Here is a 26,790-nt window from a genome sequence, read left to right on the forward strand (position 1 = left end):
GGATGTCTAAAGTCAGTTTGATTTGTGGGTCTTTTTTTAACTTGAAAATGATCTGTTTATAATATAACTAGGTTATAGACTATTGTATAATATTGTTAATAAATCTATACATGTTTTTATGAAAGCAATATAATTCATATCGCATGAATTAAATAATGAAAGGAATGTTCAATTTCTAAAAAAATAATATGAACAAACCTGTTTTTTTTTAAGAAAGATAAAAAATGTTTTATGAAAAGAACTATATAAATTATTATTATTAAAAAAATAGAGTGATGGGCAACAAAAAATAATAAAAAGAATTAGAAAAATGTAGATAACTAATATGAAAGAATCGTGGAAAAGGAAAAAAAACAAGTATGCATCAAATGGTGACATGTGACATAAAAATAAATTTATATTATACTTACATATAAATAATATACGTATTTAGACATAAGTTTAGTTAAGCTTGTCATATAAATGCTATCTTCAAATTCGTTTAAACCCGACTTTATTTTAAAATTTTAATGCGCTGACAGTTTACAAACAGCTCAATTCATTCATGGTCTCATGCGGGTTCAACAGTTCCAACTAAAACAGAAAACTTAAAAATAAGATCCGACGACAATGATTGATGGTCTTGTGGTTCATTAAACCCTTATTCTATTTAACTATTTACGTGTATACCTTTTCTTTTGTTTATTAGTTATTACACGTTTGAAAGATAATAAATGGTGAATGAATGTGACCCACGCAACACACAATTGAGGGTGTCTTTGTCACAATTATTTGAATCACCATCATATGATTTATTTTAGGTTTTGATGAATCACTTAATCTAAAAGTAGGAAAAAAGAAATATTTGCTTGAATTAAGCACTTAAATGGTATTAAAACAAAATTAGGGTTAATTAGAAAAATAATCATCAAGTAACATTTATTTTGAAGTGAATAGACGCTTGAGAAATATGTTAAGTTGATGCAAAATTAGGGTTGCTAAAGGTTTGTGTTCACGAGAATCCGATACTAACTCAAATATAGTGTCACACTCGTGAAACATATAGAACACATATGAATAAAATGGATGAACATGATACGTTGTGTAACCTTAAGAGGGTAGATGTACATTCATAATATAGGGTGAGGTTACTGTACAATATTGCTTAACGTACGATAGGTACGCAAGACGCTCAAAGACAAAAACAAAAACGCTCAAAGACAAAAATACTAAAACGCTCAGCCAAAAACCTAAAACGCTCAAAAATGGTTTTCGTGAAAGAAAAAGTAAAAAAAATTGAGCGATTAACGATCCAAAACTGTTTATTTCGGTGAACCAATGATTAATTGGATATGTATTGACGATTTCGAGATTTTGTGATGTGATTTCATGGATCGATTTCATGAAATATAATATTCTTGTACCTAATGTACGTTAAGCAATTATTGTATTATATATTTTCTCTCGTAATATATTATATTTATTTCAATATCGTTGCGACAAATAAACTTTCAAATTTTTTATCACTTGTTCTAATATGTGACATTTTTATAATTTTACCTCATATACTTCGTATTTTTAGTTAATAACACATATTGTCCCTGCAGTAGAGTCAGGTTATGATTTGATCTTAACTTTTTAAAATTAAATTACATCCATAGTGCACGTTGTTTACTCAGTTGTAACATGTTTGGTTTTTAATTTTTAACAGTGTTACGACATGTAAACTTTCAACTTTTCATAATGGTAAAACTTTATCAGTTGGATTGTAGGCCCTGAACGAGTAAAAACCTTACATGATCTCTACATAAATAATTGTATGTAAAAAAAAATTAATTAATATTTTTAAAATAAAAATGAAAGTAAAAAAGTACACCTGCTAAAATATGACACCACCTAAGCATAAAGTTTTACATATCATTCTTTATTAATCAAACAATTATTTAACATTATAACGTTGATTTTGATTATTAAAATGTCAAAAGAAATACATACAAAACTTAAAACGTGTACAACCAAACACCTCTATATGTTTTTTAAATCAATTAAAAAACAATACACTACAGTGTTATGAAACAGCAATTTTATTATGTGTTGATTTTAGTAATAAATCAAAAACAATTTTATCATTACTGTGTAATTATCAGATTTGTCTAACAATATATAAAATTTGAGGCTATAATTTTAAAAGTGATACATGTTTTATACTTCTATATTAAGTGGAAAAGATAACCTTATGATAACTCTTGACTAAAAAGTTTCGGTCTTGCTAGCAATAGTGGGTAAGGTATAAACTCATTTTTAAGTGATCTGATTTAATAAAAGGTAACGCTAAACATCCCACTTCAAACATACATTTTTTATTGATTATGTTACTATTTTATTTATTATTTTTTTTACAAAAAGTGTTTTTAACTTTTTTTAATAAAAACATTTTTAAAATAATGATTTTCTGAGGAAAGATATAACAATTTTTTATTTGACTTTTTAAAAATTAAGAAAGGGATGGTAAGTTTAGCCTAACGCTTTAATAAAAGTTGGTTTCAAGCAAATAAAGTTATAAATTCCTGATGCATGCCTGCTTTAATAAAAATATAATGTCGTGTGATGTGTGAGTATTATGTAGGATTGCTGTTTTTAACAAAGTTGACTCTATTGATCTAAATTATAGACATGTAAAACGGGTAGCAAATGAAGCTTAACTGGTTATTAGGTAATCTGATCTTATATGTTTAGGTATTAGGTTACAAAAACCACATTCGGGTGAACATGAATAACACAGTTCATGATATCAAGTTGTCGATCAAATTTTAGTTAATTGGCTTATCTAATTTCTTGTACATTTCAAATTTTATCTGGTAGTCGGTTTCTTATAAAATAAGCAAATAACTATGTACTCATGACTCATCCAATTTAGATGTTGAGTATTTTGTTTTCCAAACCCACATAACATGGGCTAATAAGTATCATACAAAGACAATTGACTAGACCAAAACCTGATGTAAACCACATAAAACTCTGATCAAACAGAATTCGGTCAATTCGGATGTTATTTTGATCATTTACATATAAATTTTAAACAACAAAATCCGATTAATATGATCCAATTTACTCCAAACCCGATCTTAAAAACCTAACACCACCCCTAGCATTATGACTCAAATACATCAAGTTGCTAAATACCATATGTTTTCTTTTAAAGATAAAATAAAAGATCACTTATAATAAGTGGTATAAAGATGACAGGACAGATGTGAGCATTTGGATTGTGTTATTGGGTATCCACGAGTATGTCCTCCATATCCTCTAGCAAGAGTTGGCAAACACACCTTTATATCACATGTGACACTTTATTTACTTTAGTTTAGGTTAGCATATGACATTATAAGAAATATCAATAATCTATAATATATATAAACGAAAACATAAATATCATACGTGTTGTGATGTAGTTGTTTCTTTTTTTTTTTTGAGTCATCAGATTTGCTTGATTTTTAAATGGAGGTTTCTCATGCATTTGACCCGAATTCACGGGTATGGGTCTTACCAAACCCAGATATTCCTTAAACGGGTTATAACATCTCATTAAATTAAAAATTATTCTTACCAAATTATTGATGTGAAAATCCTATAAAATAGAATATACTAAAAGTTATTATATGATTTAAAAAAAATATTATTTGTAATTAAGAAACAATTTTATAGTAAAAAAATAAGCGGACCTTGGGTCTTACCAAAACCAGATAACTTTTAAACCGTGTTATAACATCTTAGTTATTTGTCAAACATTTTTATCATCAAACTATAAGTACATTATAAATTTCATTACAATAAATAAAATTAAACCCAAAATAGTATATACATATTTAAAACGAGTAATGTAAACAGCCCCCGTAATACGGGGGATAATATATATAAACAAAACTATAAAAATCCTACGTGTCGCAGTGTGGTCGCTCCCACTTTTTTTGGAGTCATCAGATTTGCTTGATTTTTAAATGGAGTATTCTCATGCATTTGACCCGAATTCAAGGGTATGAGTCTCATCTAACCCAGATATTTCTTAAACGAGTTATAACATCTCATTAAAATAAAAACTAATCTCACCAAATATTTGATTTTAATATCTTATAAAGTAGGGATATTAAAAATTAATATCTGATTTATTTAAATATATATATATATATATATATATATATATATATATTACTTATAATTAAAAAACCAGTTTTATAGTAAAAAATAAATGAGTCTTTTGTCTCATCAAACCCATATAACTTTTAAACCGGGTTATAACATCTCATTTATTTGTGAAACAATATATCATCAAACCATAAGTGTTTTATTAACTTTCATACAATAAAAAAAATAAAAATTTTAAAAATAAATAAATATTATAAACAAATAATATAAAACAGTCATCGTAGTCCAGGGGATAAAAACTAATTTATGTTATAAATATGGTTTATTCCTCGAAGTGTTTACTGCAAATGAAATAAACACAATGAAATCTACTCAAAGATGCTAACAATCAATTATACCACAACACAACTTATTTATTAACATCATTTCGTTATGACAAATGCATTTTTAATAAGTTAAACTGTTACTATTACAAACATTATAACTAATTCATAAGACAACATGTCCAGTTACAAACCCAATTTTCAATTTCAACGTTTGTGCCTAATAAATTATCCAAAACAAGACATTATAAAATGTCTAAAAACAACATAAATGAAAGTTATAGAAGCATACAAAAACAAAACTCAAAAAACGACATTGACCACGTTTTTAATAAACGTCATTATCAGCATGTGAATCATAATTTTGATTTGTCAAAATCGAATTTCCCTTTAATTATTAGGAATCAACCTGCTAAGCATATTTGCGAAACACAATATCCACAGTTAAAACATGACATTCACTTTCATTACAACGCAAAGTCACACTATGATCGAGTGGTAACTTTGTTCCTGCCAAATGAATCATTAAAACGAAATGTTGTAAACTGTTTTGAAACGATAGTTAGAAACATACAAAGTTAATTCTTCGCTAAAATGAAGTTTATCTTGACAACGAAATGAAAATTAAAAGTGTTATCCATCACATTTTCAATAATTATAACCTTTTGCATAATTCGCTTTTGATCTTGATAAAACTACTCAAAATCATTTGAAAAGTGAAATTTGCTTTATTTACTTTAGTTATTGATTAATATTCAACAAAAGCAATTAATACTGGGTGTTGCTAAACGTACCTCCCCTCACATCATTTTTATTAAATATACACCCTCCTGAACTTATTAGATCAATTACTGTTACCTCTTAACATTATTGATATACATATTAGTTCCTACAACATTTTTTTAACTTAATAATCTCCACCACATATATCAAATTAAAAATTATCAAGTATTACTATTAATTTATTTTTTAGTATTAATATTTTAAATATTTATAATATCTTTTTATAAATTTAAATAGTATATATATATATTTATCCTTATTTTACCTCTTTATCTTTTACAAAATAAGCCCTAAACCTTAAACCCGACCCGAAACCCTAAAGCCAAAACCCGAAAACCTGAACTCTAAACGCTAGACCTGAACCCTAAACCCTAAACGCTAAACCCGAAAACCCGAACCCTAAACCTGAAATAAAAAAACGCAACTTGTAAAAAAATATATGAAATCCTTAATTTTGTGCTAATTTGGTAATTATATGATTTTAAGGGGTAATATGAAAGTTGGTTTTTCCGCGCGCGCGGGGGGGGGGGGTATGACAAGCAACCAGGGGGTACGTTTGGCCTGACCTTTAATATTCCTTTCTTCCCATCCGTACAAAAATAAACAAAATCTTCAAAACCAACATCAAACTCTATTTAGTCACGAACAAGAATGATACAATTACAATAAGAAGACAGATAAACTGATAATAAGTTGTGTCTTCACCCATTTTAAATGACAAAAGCAATCACACTAAAAACAATATATGGTTCTCTGACTTCAATGAGTTAGCATACACTACCCAGTAAGATCAAATTTGTCTTTAGTTGTTATCTATATACTATATTATAATACATTCGCGAATCACATATTAAGAACCTTTTCTTTTAAGACTTTTACAAGTTTTTATATCTACAATACATTCACTTTAAGTAATAACAATTTTAAAAGGAAAAATTATCTTTTGTAATTGCTAAGACCACACGCAGTGATAACTAAGTATATAGTGGAGTTTTCTGACACACATGATGCTAGTTAGTAATACCTAGTTTTGCAAGAAGCGACATAGTGGTAATATGTCTCATAGCCTCCTTTCAATCATTACACAATTATTATTATTTTAAATTTTTTAATATATATAATAAAATAAAAAAATAAAAAAAAATAAATTGATCAACCATTCCCCTACCATCGTTGTGTAATGTGTACATAACGAACAAACCCAAAACTAAGCTCAAAACTAGGGGAGGGGGTGTTACCTTGGTTTTGTGGGCTCGCTTTCCCTTCTATTATATTGACACCACTACGTATGGTCTAATAATTACTACACATCATTATTATTTAATAATGCATATTTAATTAACTACATTAAGTACTTTTGCAGGGATTACAACCATATTTATGTCTAATGGCTCCTGTCTAAGTGTAAAATTCATGCTTGGAAATCAGACATTGATAGAATCCTCACAAAGATCGCCATTAAAAGAAGAAACATCCCCGTTCAGGACTCATCGTGCGTGTTCTGCAATGCTGCAAAATAGTCTACCGAACACGTCTTCACCAATTGCTCGGTGACCACGCATGTTTGGGACGCTTTAATCTTTTGGTGTAAGATCCCATCTTTTTGTGCCTTTTCGGTTAAGAATTTACTTGAAGTTTATAACCATGTGGGGCTGAAACACAAAGAAAAAGAGGCTTTCAAAGGCATTGTAATCATTGTTTACTGGAAGATATGGAGGACCTAGACTGCTTTGATTTTTAAGGAAAAATGGCGAACATTGGAGATATCATCTGTGACATCAGATCGTTAAGTTTCCTTTGGTTCAAACTTAGATCTAAATACAAATCAATTTGTTGGTCAGACTGGTGTAAGTTTTCCTTGATGTAATTGTATTTTCTTGCTTTGTTTCGGCTCTCCTCCGGGTTGTGGAGGGTGCTTTTGGCTTCGGCTTTTGTTTATAGAAGTTCACAATTTGGAAAAAATAAATACATATTTAATTCATTACATTAATTTTTGTAGGTATATTGATTTTTATTAATCCCAACTATCATCTTGTATTCGATGTCGGTCTCAACTAATGAATTGGCAGCCGATGGTTTCTTCTTTTAATGTATTTGTTCCAAACGGTCATCGACTAACAAAATCCTAACGCTGTTACTTGCGGGTTGCCGGGAAAACACTTTTGGCTGATGAAATGTCACAATTTTTTGTCGGAAAACTCAACCTGAACACCATCTGAACACCGCGACCACCGCCAACTGACTCACCACCAACCAACCACCACCACTTGAGTACCACCGATCGATTCCGACGATGGCTCCAGGGTTCCGACGACCTTAATAATTGAGGCTTTACTAGAAAAAGGTTCGATACAATGTTACAAAGATGTTTGAGACATAAATGTTAAGTTTTCCAGAAAAGTAAGTTTCTGGCCAAAAATGTTTTTTCGACGACCGACTGACAACGACCAAAATATGATAGTTAAGATTAATAAAAACCAATTCACCATTTTTTTAATAATAAAACCAAAACATCATCAACATTTAAGACAAGTCAGATTAAAGACTAGACGTCTAGTTAAATTTAACTCTTACAAACCCGTCACAAAACACGAACCACACACAAGTTATTAAAAATATAGTTATTACTCCAGAATATTTTAGAAGACATGACATCCACCAAAGAGAAAGTAAAGCAACCCAAGAATACAGATCTTTGTCTTCTCAACAATCCAAATTCCAAACCAATAACATCATTTCTCCACAAACCCCATGTATAATAGACCTTCAAAACAATGCATTGCCCACCAAACTCCTTCACATACAACTCATCTTCACTATGTTCTTGCAACCCAGGCTTCTTGTACACCACAACAACCAACACATGTCATCCATTCACTGTCTCACGCGCTGGCGTGTACTCAGTTGGCACTGGCGTTGACTATTTGACCAACAACCCAGAAACTGTCTTGTCATTTAACTCCATCAAGAAGTACACGCAGGCTCAAGATGTGTTTCTTGGGGTTACTTTTTTGGTTATTGTTGTTTGGCTTTTGGTTTGTGTGGGTGTGAGGTATGGTGGCACAAGGTGGTTTAGAGTTAGGTGGTGGATTAGTAGATTGGATGTGTGTTTTGCTACTAGTCATTGGCTGGTAATTATTATTGTTTTTTTTTAATTTTAAGTTTTTTTTTGGTTCGGGTGTGCACGGTTTGGTTTGGGTCGGGTTTGGGCTGAAACTAAACCAAGAACTGGAACTTCGGTTTTTGAATTTTTGAAAACCGACCAGTTTCGGTTATTTCAGTTTTTTCGGTTTTGCCAAATGAGCTTGAAATTTTTTAGTCATTGGCTGCTAATGTTTTTTTATTTTTAATTTATTTTTAATATTAAGTTTTTTTTGGTTCGGGTGTGCACTGTTTGGTTTGGGTCGGGTTTGGGCTGAAACCGAACCAAGAATCGAAACTTGGTTTTTGAGTTATCGAAAACCGTTCAGTTTCGGTTATTTCAGTTTTTTCGGTTTTGCCAAATGAGCTTGAATTTTTTTAGTCATTGGCTGGTAATGGTTTTTTTATAAGTTTTAAGTGTTTTTGGTTCGGATGTGCACGCCGCACGGTTCAGCTTGGGTCGGGTTTGGGCTAAAACCGAACCAAGAATTGAAACTTCGGTTTCTGAATTTTTGAAAACCGTTCGGTTTTGGTTCTTTCGCTTTGGGCTCGGTTCGGTTTTGCCATTTGAGCTTAAAATTTTTGGTCAAAAAATAAAATTTGGCCTAATTAATTTGGGTATTTGGGCTAGACCGAACCAAGAATCGAACCTTTGGTTTTTTGAGTTTTTGAAAACTGTTCGGATTCGATTCTTTTGGTTTGGGCTCGGTTCGGTTTTGCCATTTGGGCTTGGAATTTTTAGTTGAAATTTGGCCTAATGAATTTGGGTATTTGGGCTAAACCGAACCAAGAATCGACACTTTGGTTTTTTGAGTTTTTGAATACCATTCGGTTTCGGTTTGGTTTTTTCGGTTTTGCCAAATGAGCTTGAATTTTTTGAGTTGACAAATAAAAATTGGCCTAAAATAATGAATTTAAGCATAAATCATTTTGTTAATTAATAACTAATTGATTATTACACATTTGAGCTAAAATATTTGAGTTGCATATTTTTAATAAATTCTTATAAATTACTTAAATAAAAATCTATAATTCGGTTAAGTTTTTATTACATGCAAAACCAAAGCCAAACTATAAGTTTCAGTTTTACAAAAACATAAGACCAAACCGTCGGTGTTTTCGGTTTTGGATAAGTTTTTTCAGTTTTATTCACACCCCTACTTAGAAATGTTGATTTGAGCTAAAGTTGGGATTTTTAAATTTAATTATCTTTAACTGTACTACATTGTTTGTGTAGGATGATCAAAAGGTTGTCAGAAAGAGGAAAACCGAACTCGGGGGAGCCTTATCAATCGCGAGTATCATTCTTTTTATCGGTTTGTTTGCCGCGTGAGTAAATAAACTTACTTAAATATCTATGTTAAGCAATGCCTTAGCTATTTATGTGAAAACGGTTCAACGGGCCAAACAAAAAGTGTAACTAAAAAAGAAAACGGGCCGAATGGTTGGATTATTATTTTCAAAATAGCATATTTAATACACTAGTTATTTCAGAAATTCAGAAAAAAAAATGGAAAAAAATGTTAACCCGACCCGTTTCAACTGCCACGGTAAAATTACATTTTTACCCTTTACATCCATCGCTAGTGATGATTAAATATTAATGAATTAGTTTTGCTACAAATACAGGGGAATATACCAAATAATACAAAAAAGAAGCATAGAAGTGCATAGTGTTGTAGCAGCAAACGCACCCGATTTAAATTCATTTAGCAACGATATGGAGTTCAACATAACCACCGTTTCCGCAATGAGTTGTTCAAACATTCAAAATCTTGGCACTTTAACGATGGGAAAGCCCGGTTTTTTGGATTTTAGAACCGCGCCGTTATCCACTTTTGCCAACTTTTCTTGCCAAAACACCACAAACGGGCCGATGGTGACACTTAAATGCAGCAACTGTCAACTTATTCGAGACAACTTTTACACTTCATGGCAGTTTATTGATCTTCCAAATGTTCCCGCGAGTGCGGTTGGTTTTGAGTTCAATCTAACGTCAAGGGACCGTTTAAACGAAAGGCATACGGGCTTTGTGAGCGGGATTTTGAAAAAGGGAAAGAATATGAATGCAGAGTTTGTTACTTTTAGAGGGAATGATCCGAATATATTGCAGTTTAATCTGTTTCCAAAAATATACCGAAACAAACATGATTTGAAACTTATTCAGCCTTTGTTACATGAGTTTCTTCCGGGCTCTTCTTTTGGCGAGATCAATCAGTTGCGGGCCTCGTTACAAAATCCGAGCGATGGGCTTGTTAACATCACTTTAGATGTTCATCTTCTTTCGTCTTATATTGTTGAGATCGATAATCAGAACTTATTGGGCCCAGGTGACTTATTTAGCATTGCATTGTGTTCTTTCGTTTGTTTATTTATGCTAACATTTACCAAGATTATAGCATGTTTTTGATACGGGTCGGGTTGAGTTGACCTAAAATACCTTTGGGCAATTAAACTTTTATAATAAAAATCTAGTGTGCCAAATATAGAGGTGTAAACGAGTGGAGCGCCGAGCCTGAGCCCGTCTTGTTTCGAGCTCTATTTAGTAAATATAATATTTATATTTAACATCATGTATGTTATTTAGTTATATTTATCATAATTTTATATACAAACATACAATAGTTATTAAATTTATAATTAGTTAATTAAAGGAAGTTATATAAATAATACCCATGTTTAGGATCGCTAGCCAGCGCGCTAGCTTGGACTCGAGAAGTGAAGCTCGGGCTGGGTTTATTAAAAAAGCTTATTTTTAACTTTGAGTTCGGGCTCAAGCTCGTTTAAGCAAGCCGATCTCGAATAGCTCATGAACAACTTGGCAGTATAAAAGAAACACAAAGTTCAACGCTAGACCTCTAAACAACAGAGAAAAACCAAATAAATACAATAAATAAATAGGTAATAATAACAATAATAACAATAGTCATTTTAATAAATAGATAAATAAAAATAGTGATAATGGTACCAAATATTAATATATAAAATAATATTAATTTTAAAAAATAAATATTAAAATAATATATATTTTGTTCTATGCATGCAGTGGGTTACCTTGCTGATGTGGGTGGCCTATATTGTGTTAGCATTGGGCTTTTCTTCTACTTATTGGTTCAAGTATGCTTCTCATCCATTATATATTTTCCAAGTTAATATGAAACCTATATGTGTAAACTATATATATCTTTTAAATATGTCCTAACTAGTAACTATATCCCCTTGTAGCTTGAATATAGATTTAAGAGGTTTCGTCACGAGAATAAAGTAATGAGAAGGATAAGAAACCGTAAGAAAGCACAAGAACGTTGGGAAAAGGTAACCATTATCCAATGTATTAAAACTCGATTCATTAGAGGTGACAGTTTTGATCCAGTTACTTAAAAGGCCGGTTTGGGCTGCGGTTTATCTCAAACAGGTCAACTAAGAAAAAGTAGCTAAGAAGGGAACGGGTTAAAAGTCGAATAAAGTCTGTTTTTATTCAAAGGTTTCAATTACTTTCATAATAATAATTAAACGTGACCTCGTAAATCGTTTTAGTAAAGATTTAGTTTATTATTGTAATCATAATTAACATGATAATTATTTATATATAATTTTAAAAAGTTCAAGAAAGTGTTTACGGGTCAGCCCAACCCGACAGGACTTGACCCGGTCCTTTCCACCCGTATTAAAAATGGCCCGGTTTAACCTGAACCCTTTTCAACGCATTAGTTAGCTATAATTTAAAAACAAAAAAGGACACAAAGTATTTTCAAGTGAACCTAAAATGGCCCGTTTCGACCCGCACTAAAAACAACCCCTTTCTAGGGGTGCAAATGAGCCGAGCTGCTCGCGAGCTACTCGAGATCGACTCGTGAAAAAGCTCGATCGAGCCGAGCTTAAACGAGCCCGAGCCTGAGCTCGAGCCTTAAAGAAAGCTCGTTTAATAAACGAGCCTGGGCCCGAGCTTCACTTATCGAGCTCGAGCCGGTTCACGAGCCTAAACGAGCCTGTCATTTATATATTTTTTATAAATATATATTGATATACACATATATATTTAATAATTATTAATTTTTATATATATGTTATAATGAAAAAAATACACAAATATAATTATAAATATATAAAAAAAATAATTAATAATTATTAAACGAGCCGAGCTTGAGCCGAGCTCGAGCTTGAAAAACTACGAAACGAGCCGAGCTCGAGCTTTATAAATAAGATCAAAACAAGCCGAGCTCGAGCCTGGTCGAGCTCGGGCTCGGCTCGGCTCGTTTGCACCCCTGCCCCTTTCAACCCAAACCCATTTGGCTTCATTACTTGTTTATTAATGTCTGAACACATTACTTATTTATAAACTTTTTAAAAAGTTGTACAAAAAGTATTTACGAGCCAACCCGACCCAGATCGTTTCAGCCCGTACTGAAACTGTCCCGTCACCTCTACAATATTTGTGTCTCTTGTTCATTGATTTGAATGTTTTAAATAGTTGAGGAAATACGTGGCTTTTACATGGGGCCGTGGTTCACTGCCTCACGAAGACGGAAACGTTGTGCGGACATCATGCTGCTCGAGAATATTAACCAAGTCAAACCAAAATGAAGGATCATTGTCTAAAAGAAAACAGCATATAAGTAAAGATACCATCAGTTTCAACAAAAAAGTTAGCATACCTGATCACAAGGTAATACTTTATTTCTAAAATGTACAGCTTTTGTTGCATCTAAACCCTAAAATGACAAAAATACCCCTGAATCTACTCGAATATTATTTGCCAATCCATTTAGAGCTGATTCTAGTGAATAGATTGATGGGCATTTTTGTCATTTTTTATTAATAAGTTTTTTTGTAACAGATTTTTTAATTTACAATTAGGAAGAACATTAAGTATTTCTAGGAATCCCGGATTCGAAAGCTTAAGTTCTTTAATATCCAGGTGGCACAAAAAGTGTGGTCGGATGACGTGGATGACAGAATTGCACATATACAACAGCCAATGAGTTCTGCTGCTAATGACATACCTTTGCCACCTTCATTAGGTACTCACTAATCACTGAATTACTGCAACAATTTTCGCTTTTTTTAATCAAAATTACCCTTTTACCCCTTAGCCAGTCTACTTCTAGTACTAAATGAAAACTAACTCAAAGTTCAAGGGTCTAGTTTGCCAAACATTTTATATTTTAAGGGCCCACTGATGACTGAACCACACAATAATATTGTTTCCAAATTTTCAGTTAACTACTTGAAGTTTACATTTTATTTCTTGACCATGAAACTAAAATAAATCGGGTATTTTTGTCATTTTTGGCCGAGTCTAGTGTCAATGAACATAATTGCATAGTTTGGTGGGCCTTTTGATATTTCAAAAGTTGAGGGGTCAAAGTTGAAACTTTGTAATTTGTTTGATATTTCTATAGCTTGGTTTCACTTGGTATTTGAAACTCAGGCTTGAGCTCGTTTATTGAGCGACAATTTAGGCTTGAGTTTATTTATGCTCGGCTCGATCATTATCTATCCGTTTTCATGTCAACAGAAACCATATCTGATTCAGAAATAAGTGGCTTGGAAATCCAGAAAAATATTCAAGATTTATACGAGTACAACTTGATGCTTCGAGAAGAACTTATTCGTGCTCAATCTTTGCTCCGTTCTTTAACATCAAACGATTATTCATCAAAGGAACAATAGTGTGCGTATGATCACAAGTATTCGAAGCCCATTTTCCACACGTATATTGACTCGATCTCACCAAAAGAAGATATATAACCATTGTTTTGTGAGTTTGTGTAGGCATGAAATAATGCTGGTTACATAGTATTGTTGTGTTTCAATTGTATATGGCCTGTGTGTTTTTATCTTTGATATATAAGATTGGTTAGTGTTGTTATACATGTATATGAAAGTAATCTTGCTTATGCATTTTTTTTTTAAATTTAGTTTATTTTGACTTTTAATATATATATCTACCTATTATAATAAAGTAAAATAATTGTGACACATGTCAGTTTATGGTTAAATCTTACAATTTTTCCCCTCCAAAACTAATATATAACTAAGATATTAATTGATTCATATTCACTTTCCTTTTATATTTTAGTTTTATTATAACTATACATTTTTCTAAAAATAAATATTAACATATTATTATACTATGTATTTCAAAATACTTGGTGAAATCTAAAAATTAATAACAAATCAGGTTTGTTAAAGATTGAAAAGAATATATAATTTCAAATGTTATCATTAACATGTTTTACTATGTGTATTGTTGAAGATTATAAAGAAAAACAAAACTCGAATAGGCTTTCATTTTACAAAGTAATTTTCTAATTATTAAATCATAAATCTATGCTTAAAAGTTGATCAATTTTTTAAAAATTAATCTATTTATCTATTATTATTATTATCACCATAAATTGTCAATACAAATTTATAAGTTATAAATATACGTTTTAAATCTATCAATTTATTTTTTTGGTTAATTTGGTAACTGTATATTTTTTCGGTTAATTTAGTAATTATATACCAATCACTTTCATAAGTTTATCATATTTAATTTTTGATTTTTTTTATCAAGGATTGTTTCAGGTTTGTGGAACTTAAATTTGGTTTTAACAGTCAAAAGTTGATAAATAGATTGTTTGGTACAAGTTTACTACATTTGGGTCAAAATTTGTTATGAGTCAAAAATGATAAATATGAGATGTTCTAAAAGTTCGAGAATGCAAATAGATTTATCGTCAAATTTGTTACGGGTTCAAAGTTTTGGCTTGAAAATGTCAAATGGATGAAAGTTATAATTTTAAACATGATTTGGGTTTCAAATTTATTTTTAAGGACATTTTTGAAAAAAATCAAAAGGTTTAGGATTTGGTAAAGGGTGCTGCTAAACGTACCCCTCTATCATCCATTTTACTAAACATACACCCTCCCTCAAGTTTTACATTAATACAATTTAGACCTTTTTGTTGTTTCTTTTGTCATTTTGTTATCTTTTATTATCATTATTATTTTTATAAAGGCAAAAAAAAAATTCTATTTTATTTAACAGTCTTTTACAATTTATATTTTTATTGTTATTAAAAGCCTTTAATAAAAATATATTTTTTCTTACTTAGAAAAATATTTTTTTTTTCTTATCTAAAACCGTTGTGAATTTGTTTTAAAAATGTTTTTTTATATACTTGTTTTAATCTTTTTGAAGAGTGTTTTTTTTTAAAATTAAGAGATAGTTTACATTCTTTTATAAAAATCATATTGTTTTTTATAAATAAAAAGGTTAAATAATATACAACTTGATAAAAACCTTCCTCAGGTAACATTAATCTTATGCATCCAAACCTAACAAAAAAAAATCAAATTGTTTTGAATACATTTTATAAAAAAATAAAACAACTAGCTAAAGAAAAATACAAAACTTATTAATACATGTAAAAAAATAAACAAACTTTTAATAAAATCTTAAAGAAACGAAATAATAAAATCAATATAAAAAATATAAAAAAAACTTTAAAAACAAAAATAAAAACTTGATAGTTTTTTATTTGATATTTTGAAAGAATTATAATTTAAAATAAGAGGGACTAACATGTCAATTACAAATGTTAAGGGGAAATGAAAGTTCAGGGGGGTGTATGGATAGCAAGTGAGGGGGGGGGGTACATTTATCCTGACCCTTTGTTAAATTGACTATTTTCCCTCGACTATTAAAATTTAAAAATAGATAGGGAACACTTACGATATGACTATTGTACGCTTCTTCTGTATTTAGGCTCAATAGTCAGAACTACTATTATATGACTATATGAGAAGTCTTCTTCCTTAATTCTTTCAATTATACATATATGATACTGACAATGAAAATTTCAATAAAATGAGCGTTCTTGGGTACGTTTTTGTACGTGCATTTTTTTTATTAAGTTCATTTAAAAAAATCATTTTGTGATATAAATAAAGTCAACAATAGATGTAATACATTTTTTCATATACGTTATATAATTATTTTTTTTACTTGTAATTTTATAATTTAGATAATCCCGTATGTTACACGGGCTCTAAAACTAGTTAACACGGGCTCTAAAACTAGTTAATATAATATAAAAAACACAAATATAGACTAGCACAAACAATTTGGGACTAAAATCGATAATTTGGACAAACCAAATTGACTAAAACCATATTTAATAATTAAATTATTTTAGAATAAACTGAAGCAACCTTGAGGAGGTGAATATGCTATTTACAACTTATTTAAAGTAACTACACTTCTTGTCTAGAGCATATGGTCTTGATAATTAAAAGGCGATGATACACAAACACCCCTTTATGGAAGTGTTTACCGAATGTACCCCACCCATGGTCATATCATTCGTGTACGCATATCTGGTATACGGCCATATATATAGTTCCTGAATATCCCCTAGCATACATGCATATACCCCTTGTATACAGACTTATACCACTTTTATATGAACGTATAATCGGGGCTTGATTTTTTAAACTTTTTTAATTTTCAGACTATAGAACCACTCAATGCATCAACCGGGCCGGTCCCTGAATATATACTTCAGTCAAGAAACATCAAAAGAATCATCGTCCTAATGTTTGGACAACAAGAACAAATCTATATTCCATTTTGTGGTGCTTTTGTGTCGCTGTTTTGAAATGTGACGCCCAAACGAGAGAGATCTTGTTGTAATGAAACTGCATTCTTGAACTGAATGCCGTTTATGCCAGCTTCTTTTGCAGCCTCTACGTTCTTCAACCTAGTTAACATTAAACAGACTGTTAAGTTAAAAGTTTCGTACAGACAACGCCTTATCATTTATTTATTTAACGAACCAGACTGTTATAATAACTGGTTTTATTTTATAATGAAACAGTTGCTGCAATCGGTAAATATGATTGTGTGATAGAAAAATAAATATGATTTTATGGTTATGGATAACAACTACCTTATGGTTTATGTTATTCTACTTTCGAGTGTTATCAACCGGCTTATGGTTATTGTTAATACTATTAACCATAATATGGTATGTTTAGCATTTTTATAAATAAAATAATGTAAAAGTGTAGGTACACAAAATGCAAGTAACTTAAACATGTAACACAATAGTTAACTAGAATACCTGTCATCGATAAAGACACAATTTTGTGGCTCGGTGTCAAGGTGCTGCAAAACTTCTGACTAGAACTCAGGATCAGGCTTTCTTTTTCCTGCATTTAGAGAAGGACAGTTGAATGTAGCATAGCAATTGAAGTCTATTTAGACAATTATGTGAATAGTGTGTTTTATATTTACCAATTACGCATGAACAAAACGTCCAAGATAAGTAAGAGGAAAGCTTCAGTTTGTCCTCAATCATTCTATACCTACAAAACAATTAAGTAAAATGAACCATCGTGTGAAAACTCAATGAAGCTCATCAACAATTTACGATCACTGGATCAAATTCTTTTTTTAAGAAAATTATAAAACGGGTTTATATATTCTGACAACATTTGACAAACCTTGATGTTCAGCCATACCATATTGGGTAATTTGTAAAAGCATGCATCTCATAGCCATTTTCTTTCAGTGCACTTAGAAGTTCTTCAATGCCTTCTAGATACTCGTATCCTTGATAAATACAACTTTTGAGGCCTGGAAGGGAGACGGAATGCCATTATTGAAAGATATTAACAGCGATCATTATAAGTTATTAATAAAATCAATTCTTCGGTCCATGAGATTCTTATATCTTTCACTAATGAAGGTACATTGGATATTTGGCTAACATATATTTTGGCTGACCGTAACTTGTTTGGATGTATGATTTGTTAAATCCACATGGGGTATGTTTGGCAAAAACTAGCTAGAAGCTGGTGGCTTGAAGCTGGTAATTGTAATTTTTTAGATATATATAGATGTTTCGCAGAGTAGCTGAAGCTTTTAATAAAATGTATAAAATAATAAAATGGGAATAACTAAAAACAATAATAGTAAATGTATTTATTTTGGAAGGTTATTTAAGTAAATTAAAATACTAAAAGCTTGTAGCTCTTTCTAAATGCTACTAGTAGAAGCTTTAAGCTTTAAGTTTTTTCTCCTGACCTAAAAGCTTCAAGCTCCTTGAACCAAACAAGGCTTTTAATTGAGTAGGAGCTTTTTCTTAAAAGCTTGAAGCTAGAAGCTCCTAAAAGCTTCCTGCCAAATATACCCATCATCTAAGCCTCTAAGGTAAAATGTGTTGTTAAGTAACTAATGCATTGTAATAAAGATTCGGGAACTTGTAAATCTGTTATAGCCTACCTTCCAAGTCAAAATGTCTACCATCTTTGAAAAATATCCTAGCTAGTTCCATCTGAAAATAAGATATATACTCTTTTTTACAATGTAAACAAAAGAACCAGATTTCAACGTGAATCACAATGTTGATTTATCGTTGATTAATAAAACGAAAACATAACAAAAATAAATGCTTGTTATGTCAGTTAAACATCTATAATGTATCTGTTAAAGGACTTAATTCAAACAACAAAAGCGTAAAAAATTATTAATAATACGAATAATATCAAACTCTACCTCATCAATGAGACCCTTTTCAAACTCAATCCAAGCTGTAGGGTGTTTGCAGTCTAACAGTTCCTTCATTGACATTCTGAGTAAAACATTTGAATGAATATATGGATGATATCTTATAATAATTGATAAAAGTGTGACAAAAAAGTTAAATCTAACAAAAAAGGATCAAGGTTGCATTTGATTAAGACCGAACCGAATATCAATAAACTAACCGAACCGATTGACCAAAAACCGATTGGTCATAAAAAAAGAATAACAGATGACTTTGGTTGAAACTGGTAACCGAACCGTGCACACCCCTATTTAAGATACTACACGAGCTCGAGCTTGAGACGAGCTTAGGCTCGTTTAAGGTTTTTCTCAAAATATAAAAAAATAATTAAAGATGTGTATAAATCAATTAATAAATAATAAAACCAGCCGAGCCCGAGCTTGCAAAAACGACTCACGAGCTGATCTCAAGTACTAGAAAAAGAGCTCGAAACGAGTCGAGCTCGAGCTCTCATAGGTAAAAAAAGGAGCTCGAGCTCAAGTTACTCAAAACGAGCTCCAGCTCTTGTACGTAAAAATGGAGCTTGAGCTCGACTGCTCGTAAGTAAAAAACGAGCTTGAGATTGAGCTCTCGTTAGTAAAAACAAACCTCGAACTCTAGTAACTCAAAACAAGCTCCAGCTATCGTAAGTAAAAAACGACCTTGAGTTCGAGCTCTAGTAAGCAAAAAACAAGCTTGAGATTGAGCTCTCGTAAGTAAAAGCGAACCACGAACTCTAATTACTCAAAACAAGCTCCAGCACTCGTAAGTAAAAAACGAGCTTGAGCACGAGCTCTCGTAAGTAAAAACGTAAAATCAAACTCCAGCTCTCGTAAGTAAAATCAAGCCCGACCTCTTGTAAGTAACATCGAGCACGAGCTCTCGTAAGTAAAAACAAGCTCACGTTACTCAAAACCTCGAGCTCTCGTAAGTAAAAACGTAAAAATGAGCTCGAACTCTCGTAAGTAAAAACGAGCTTAAGATCGAGCTCACGTTACTCAAAACCTCGAGCTCTCGTAAGTAAAAACGTAGAAATGAGCTCGAACTCTTGTAAGTAAAAGCAAACCTCGAACTCTAGTTATTCAAAACGAGCTCGAGCTCGAGGTCGTTAAGTAAAATCGATCCCGAGCTCTCCTAAGTCAAAACAAGCCAAGCTCGAGGTCGAACACTCGGCTCATTTACAGTGTGGCAAAATCCAAATGACCTAGTCCTATAATAACAGTGACACTAAATTGACTCAAATCATTTCAATCCTAACAACAAATTCAATAATCCTAAAATAATAATTATTAGCATAAAACAACATACCCGAAAAAGGCGGGAATATCGTGGTAAAACGGATCACGAACAATTGTATCCATAATATCAAACAATAAAACCGGAAGCTTCCGGGCACTAGTAACGGATGAACCGGAAGCGTGTAGAGCCATTTTAGTAGGTAATTTTGGTGACGAATATGAAGACCTGCAGATTAAAGGAATTAATGCTTGATAGGGTTTCAATGGTGGAATTGATGCTGCCATTCAAATTCGGTTTGTTTGTTTGTTTGTTATTCCAATTTTGACTTAATTAAGAATCGAATAATATAAAGTATTGCAAATCGTCGTTCGGACCCACCGAAGGTAAGGTGGTTAACGTGTGAAAAAGTGTTGTAGAAGTCGTTATATGTTAGTCGGTGATGGGGTAGGGATCAACGACTAATTAAGATGAGTCATGATTAATCGGATTTAAATTTATATGTGAAATTTTAAATATATATATATATTTAATTTTGACCGATGTTGGACAAATGAGGATTGATGGGTAATAAGTCGGTGGGGGTAGCGACTAACGATTAATCGGTTCATAGTCGAGATTTTTATAACACTGATGTGACATAAGAGGTCACGAGTTTAAAACTTATCATGAAAAAGTAAAAAGTTTAATCGTTTTGCTAAAAAAAGGTACAACAAAATTATCAAATTACCCTTTGGGGGGGGGGGGGGGGTGTTTGGGAATCTTATGAAAATAATGTTAAAAGTGGCGGAACGTTAAGCTGACATCATGTGGTGGCGTTGATAGCCGAAAGACAATGGTACATGCACCAATCAGCCAGTGTCCCGATGATTGAGTGTTACGTGTCTTATATCCAAGGCTTGATGCAAAACTACTATCGAGCCGGGGTCTCACTGGAAGCAGTCTCTCTATCCCTATGGGGTAGAGGTAAGGTTGTCTATATCTTACCCTCCTCAGACCCTACCATAGCTTTGTTATTGGTGGGATATACTGAGTACGATGATGATGATAATGATAATGATGAGGGGGTGTTTGGGATTCCTTACTTTACATCCTTATAACCTTTCCTATACGTTAATAAGTTATAACTTTGTAACTTATTAATTTATCCCTTCATAATAACATACAATACAAAATACCTTTTAACTTTTTAAAAAATTAGTAAATTATAAGTTGCTTAACACCCCTTAGTGACTAATATTAGTGCAGACATGCAAATCATTTGTTCTAATTCTTTTTATATTAACGATCAATGAATAAACCACGGTCGTCCTTGTTGGGCCGTGAGACATCTAGTTCAAGGAGAAAATCGCAAGACATGTTGTGATTGGGTTGACCATCATAAAACCTCCTCGCGTGAGCTTTAAGTCGTAGAAGTTGGCAAAATTAATATTATACATGGGCTTCAAGTTAACAGAGTTTAAACTTTAGACCCACCAAATCCATTAGCCTGGGTCGGTTGACCCACATTTTGTAGAAGGCCATTCAATGGGCTTGACACTAGCCCAAAGTTTTCAGAGTGGGCCTTCTAGTCGCCTTAGCCTTTAGCTATTTAACCACAGCACCCACTAGCCCAGAGTCCCAGACATCTCAATTAGAGGTGTACAAACCGAGTTTTTCTAATACTCGTGTTCGGATATGACCGGATATTAAAAAATCGGGCATTGGCAATACCCGGTTCGGGTTTGGGTCCGGATATTGTCTCTAAAAACCATACCCTATGTATCGGGTTCGGGTAGGGTATGGAACCGGGTATTCTAAAACTGGGTATACGAATACCATATTTTCAGGGTTTTTCTGGCTCTTGTTCGGATATATATTAGATTTTTTAAGGGGTTGCACCTTTTAGGATTATTTTTCCGGGTATTTTTCGGGTAATATCGGGTATGTGAAAAACCCGGTTCCGGGTGTTTGTAAAATCTGGTTCGAGTATGGAACCGGTTTGGGTTTTCAGATATTACCGGGTAAAAATCGGGTCCGGTTCTGGGTACGAGTTTTGGTACTGAAATGAATACCCTATCCGTACCCTATGGGTAGGGTCGGGTACGGATTCAGATATTAAAAACCCAGGTATAAAAAAACAGGTATTTTTATCAGGTCCGGTTCTGAGTTTAGGTTTTTGTGCATCTCTAATCCCAGTGGGTCTATTTGGGCCTAATGAGTTTCAGTAATTGATCTTTTACTATGAACTAACCATGCATGAATGCATCTTTAAAGATACTTGAATATTAGTTTATTCATGGATCCATACATCATTTCTTACCTTATAGAATTACACATCAAATGCACAAGCGGTAAATCATTTGAGTACACAAGTTTTAAGCAATTTTCACATAAGATCGGCATCGCCATATAAAAAATACTGGTACGGATCCCCCATGATGCACAACTATTGGCTCCATGTTCTCAAGTCAATCCCATGTTTATTTACATTAGTTGGTTAACTCCTTTATTTTAGTTGTTTCAATTTCTAAAAGCATTAGTGGGTAGTTATACCACTAACCTATCTTCCTTATTTCATGCATCTTATGTTTGTAAGCCTATAAAAGGCATATTTGGTTTTTAATGGAGAACATGAACAATTTAATCAAAACAAGTCTCTTTACATTTAGTGTTATTTTATTTTAGAAGGAGATTAGCCAATCTCGAACTTGGCCTCTATCATATACATACTAAAATGAGGAAAAGTATTATACACGTTTTTAATGAGACCACATAACTAATCCAATAAAATTTCTTTTATTGCTCCCGAAGTATCAATTTAATATCATCCTCAAACATGATGTTAATAGTGTAATGAGCGGAAATATATTTTTAAGGGTGAGTGTTGTAGATATATATAATATACTAGTTTTATCCTAGCGTGTTACGCGGTTGCTTTTAGTTTTTTTTTTTCTTTTTAATTTCTGGCTGTAAATCTCAAATGACCACGAGTTAATGAATTTTAAATAAAAATAATACCACACATTACCCAATACTTAACACACAACACAAAAAAAATCATGAATTGATGATAATGAACAATAAAAGCATGAATAATTAAACCTATTGAATGGAGAGTCACATAGAAGCATATACACGATTGATGATAAAGTGAGGATGCATATCCCATATGCGCCTAATCATAGAAATCAAATTAACGATGCAATTAGCACTCAATCACCAAACAAAAAAAATTGTTTACCGTGTGCATAGATTTTTAGCCCCTTGTATTATGGGGTTTATTTTACATTTGTCGTTTATGTTCGTTTAAACTTTAATAAATACACGCGTAGCTATATTTATAAAAATATAAACATAAAAGGGGCTCTTTTAAATTGTGATGTATTAGACTTGTCCGTTTGTGTTCATTAATGTTAATCTATGATCGTTTGTTTCGTTTACATTCGGTCAATTGTGTTCGTTTATGTTTGTTAATTTATGTTCGTTTATATTCGTGAACATTTTATTTTAGTTTTAAACGAACGGACATGAATATGCCCATTTCTTAATAAATGAACATGAAAGTAGCAAACTTAGAATTCGCACACAATTAAATTTATTGTTTTGTTCTTTATAATCGAGCTGGTTTAATGTTTGATGTGTTCGAAAGAATACAAATGTCATATGTTTTGTTCTCCATGTAAAATATTACTTTAATATATTCAAAAATAAATTTATTTCTTTGTACTTATATCTACTAAACATCACCAATCAACACGACACCTAAGTATTTCACCAAGCAACTTTTGTCACATGATGACGTTTGTGCTTTTACTATATCATTAAACATTTCACTACGTTTGATTATGATGTTGAAAAATTTTCATCTTATTTTAAGAAATTCACTTTCCGTTTCAAAACCATTAGACTCTTGAATTAGAACACCTACAAAAGTTTTTACTTTCATATTTACTTTTTCAAAAATTTGTATTCTAAAATATGTTTTCCAACGCTCTTTTACTTTCTTTCAAAAAAATAGTTTTTACTTATATATAGCATTTTAGCTAATATCACATAAGCCATAATATTGTAATTTTAAAGCATTACATACCTGCAAACTTGTTTTCACCGCTGCTTCCAGCCAAATCCGACGTATGCCTTTGCCCAACTTTGCAAAAATGAGTAGTCTCCAACGAAACTAAAAACATAAATGCACGTTATGGATTTTACTTTATGAGCAAAATATGGAAGTATTATGAATTAATGTGCTAATTGTTGATATAAATGAGTTCTTTGTCATCATCACCATCATTATCATCGTACTCAGTATATCCCATCAATAGCACAATTATGGTAGGGCCTGAGGAGGGTAAGATGTAGACAACCTTACATCTACCCCGTAGGGATAGAGAGACTGCTTCCGGTGACACCCCCGACTCGATAGTAGTTTTGTATCAATGCCACCATCGAGACACCGCCGATTGGTGCATGTACCCTTGTCTTTCGGCTATCAATGCCACCACATGATACCTGATTTTAACGTTATTTTCACAAGATTAATAAAATAACGTCAAAATTAGTGCAATTTAACTTTTGCCCACCCGAGAGTTCACACATATATACATTATATGAGCAGATTAAACTGCCAAGTCTCTTTTCTCAATTTTTTTTTTCCTTGAGACAATTCGTTGATTACAATGAGTGCAACTTAAAGTGTGTGCACCAATTGATGCAGCCATGTTTGATGTATCAACTTGATATCAGTTTATGCAAAAAAGTGAAACATTAAATATCTAAAACAATCAACCTAACAACTACGACAGGGAGTTTGACCATTTGCCTACAGATTATTACTCAGGTCCATTAGAGCCAACCAAAAAACAAACAAATAAATAAATCAAGTTTCACTTATTACCACTATACATGATACATTCTTTCAAGATATCACCAGAATGAACAATGCTTTGCAAGTTTCGACGAGATGTTACAGTTAACTATTTCTAAATCCCTAATTTACAATTAGGGATCAATCGACCTTGCGAGGTGGGCGTCTGATTTTGATTACTTTTCGTTTAGATCGGAGGAAGAAAACAGTGAATCTTTATCGATTGGAATATGCCTTCGATGTCTATAAACAGGTTTATAGGTGTGATTTGAAATGAATATGGTGTTTTAGATTGGGTATATGAGATTCTGGGATGGGAACGTGGATAAGAGGTGAGGTTAAGGTTTTATTTTATTTGAGATGCTGTGAGATGTTATGACCCGTGTATAGGTTAAATGGGTCAAATCGGGTTAAATCAATGAGAGATCTTCATTCAGAAATTAAATAATCTGGTGGCTCTAGAAGGAGTGGAGAGCGATGTGAGAGTGACACGTAGGATATAATGGTAGACAATTATATAGATAGTTAGATTAGTGCAAATATTATACTGTTATTAATTTATTACTCTCCGCTTGTGACACCGTTAATCTCACAAATATATGTTTGAGTTTTGCTATATATTTGTGTATATATAATCATAGGGATAAGTTAAAATGTAAAGGGAGACAATATATATAATCAATCTTTGTAGAAATGATAACAAGTAATTTAGACAATTAATTTTGAATTTGAATGGTTGAGATTAGTTTGCCAATTCCCACATCGTTTTAAAACGTCCATAACATTTTTTTGCGCCATCATTTATAAAAAAATCATTTTAATAATGAGCGTTTTTTTATCTTTAATATGAGTACCATATTGTTATAAAAAAAATTAAAAAAATTTAATGGGTTTTTTGTACATTGTATAATAGATTATAAGCATTGTGTCTTATCAAATTATGTTTTAGCATAGTGTTTTTTCCATTGTATTATACAATTGTGTTTTATACATTGTGTTTTTACACACGATTGTGTTTTTTAAATTAAAAACACTCGGTTAATGTCGGTAGCATGTCTCTTGTCACCACTACAACCACCAAAACTGCCACCACTCGTTCACCACTACCACAATGAATTTGGTTATAGATTTCGCTCATTGTGTTTTACATATTGTGTTTTACCAAAACCGTATTTTTTTATTGTGTTTTTTTCATAGTGTTTTTATAGATGTAAAACATAATTGTGTTTTCCAATAGTGTTTTACTCTAATCATTATTGTGTTTGAAAATATAAAACATCAGGTTTTATAAAATAGTAACGTGGTCCAAAAGTCCCAACTCCAAAGTTCCATTGTGTCACCATCGTAGTCTTGAGCACGGTCGTCTCACCGCCACAAGCAATCAACATCGATCTCTCTTTGGCATTCGCGACCGAAACTGACGACAATGATGAAAATGGAGGCGAAGGGGGTGGCAGAGTTTAAAATGTTGGTGGGTTTTTTTCCAGATGTAGGGCTCCTAGGGTTTTTGAAAATGGAGGTGAGTTAAGATGATGAAAATAAGTGGGTTTTTAAATGTGGATGTTGGATTAAAATACCCTTCTTTCTAGCATTTTTTGAAAAAATAAACTTATTATTTGAACATTACCCTATATAACCACAGGGAAAAATCAAAGAGAGAAAATTACCTAAATAGTCATTTTGAAGAGAGAGAAAAGGCAAACTAGCCCGTGAGATTTCATTTTCCGAAAATAGCCCACCAAATCCAACGTACACGTGA

General features: G+C 31.9%; 2 protein-coding genes across 3 annotated transcripts; one reads left to right on the forward strand and one right to left on the reverse strand.

The window, feature by feature from the left end:
* Positions 1–7,950: 7,950 nt before the first annotated feature.
* LOC143628689 (uncharacterized) lies at positions 7,951–14,253 on the forward strand. The gene is made up of 8 exons (XM_077098206.1): positions 7,951–8,359; positions 9,607–9,698; positions 9,999–10,699; positions 11,416–11,486; positions 11,595–11,684; positions 12,841–13,035; positions 13,288–13,390; positions 13,888–14,253. The coding sequence occupies exons 1-8, from the start codon at positions 8,003–8,005 to the stop codon at positions 14,040–14,042; spliced, it is 1,764 nt and encodes a 587-aa protein (XP_076954321.1). The 5' UTR covers positions 7,951–8,002; the 3' UTR covers positions 14,043–14,253.
* A 2,599-nt stretch (positions 14,254–16,852) lies between these two features.
* Positions 16,853–20,512, reverse strand: LOC143627124 (flavin mononucleotide hydrolase 1, chloroplatic-like). 2 transcript variants are annotated; one of them, XM_077097021.1, is made up of 7 exons: positions 20,258–20,512; positions 18,919–18,994; positions 18,646–18,697; positions 17,883–17,997; positions 17,656–17,726; positions 17,483–17,570; positions 16,853–17,119 (listed from the first exon to the last, which is right to left on the reverse strand). In XM_077097021.1, the coding sequence occupies exons 1-6, from the start codon at positions 20,470–20,472 to the stop codon at positions 17,542–17,544; spliced, it is 558 nt and encodes a 185-aa protein (XP_076953136.1). In that variant the 5' UTR covers positions 20,473–20,512; the 3' UTR covers positions 16,853–17,119; positions 17,483–17,541. The 2 variants fall into 2 exon arrangements, with proteins under 2 accessions (XP_076953136.1, XP_076953142.1); XM_077097027.1 differs by having other exon boundaries at positions 17,865–17,997.
* Positions 20,513–26,790: the final 6,278 nt, after the last annotated feature.

The sequence above is a fragment of the Bidens hawaiensis genome, unplaced genomic scaffold (genome assembly GCF_021521415.1).
Source record: "Bidens hawaiensis isolate Kalapana, Puna unplaced genomic scaffold, B.hawaiensis_p1.1 tig00000458_1, whole genome shotgun sequence".
In the NCBI taxonomy this organism is placed as follows: domain Eukaryota; kingdom Viridiplantae; phylum Streptophyta; class Magnoliopsida; order Asterales; family Asteraceae; genus Bidens; species Bidens hawaiensis.

Coding starts and splice junctions, on each gene's coding strand:
- LOC143628689 (XM_077098206.1), top strand. CDS start 8,003: ATGCATTGCCCACCAAACTCCTTCACATACAACTCATCTTCACTATGT. Junction 10,700..11,415: donor TCAGAACTTATTGGGCCCAG/GTGACTTATTTA, acceptor CTATGCATGCAG/TGGGTTACCTTGCTGATGTG. Junction 13,391..13,887: donor ACCTTTGCCACCTTCATTAG/GTACTCACTAAT, acceptor TCATGTCAACAG/AAACCATATCTGATTCAGAA.
- LOC143627124 (XM_077097021.1), bottom strand. CDS start 20,472: ATGGCAGCATCAATTCCACCATTGAAACCCTATCAAGCATTAATTCCT. Junction 18,698..18,918: donor AAAAGGGTCTCATTGATGAG/GTAGAGTTTGAT, acceptor TCTTATTTTCAG/ATGGAACTAGCTAGGATATT. Junction 17,727..17,882: donor TTTACAAATTACCCAATATG/GTATGGCTGAAC, acceptor ATTGTTTTGTAG/GTATAGAATGATTGAGGACA.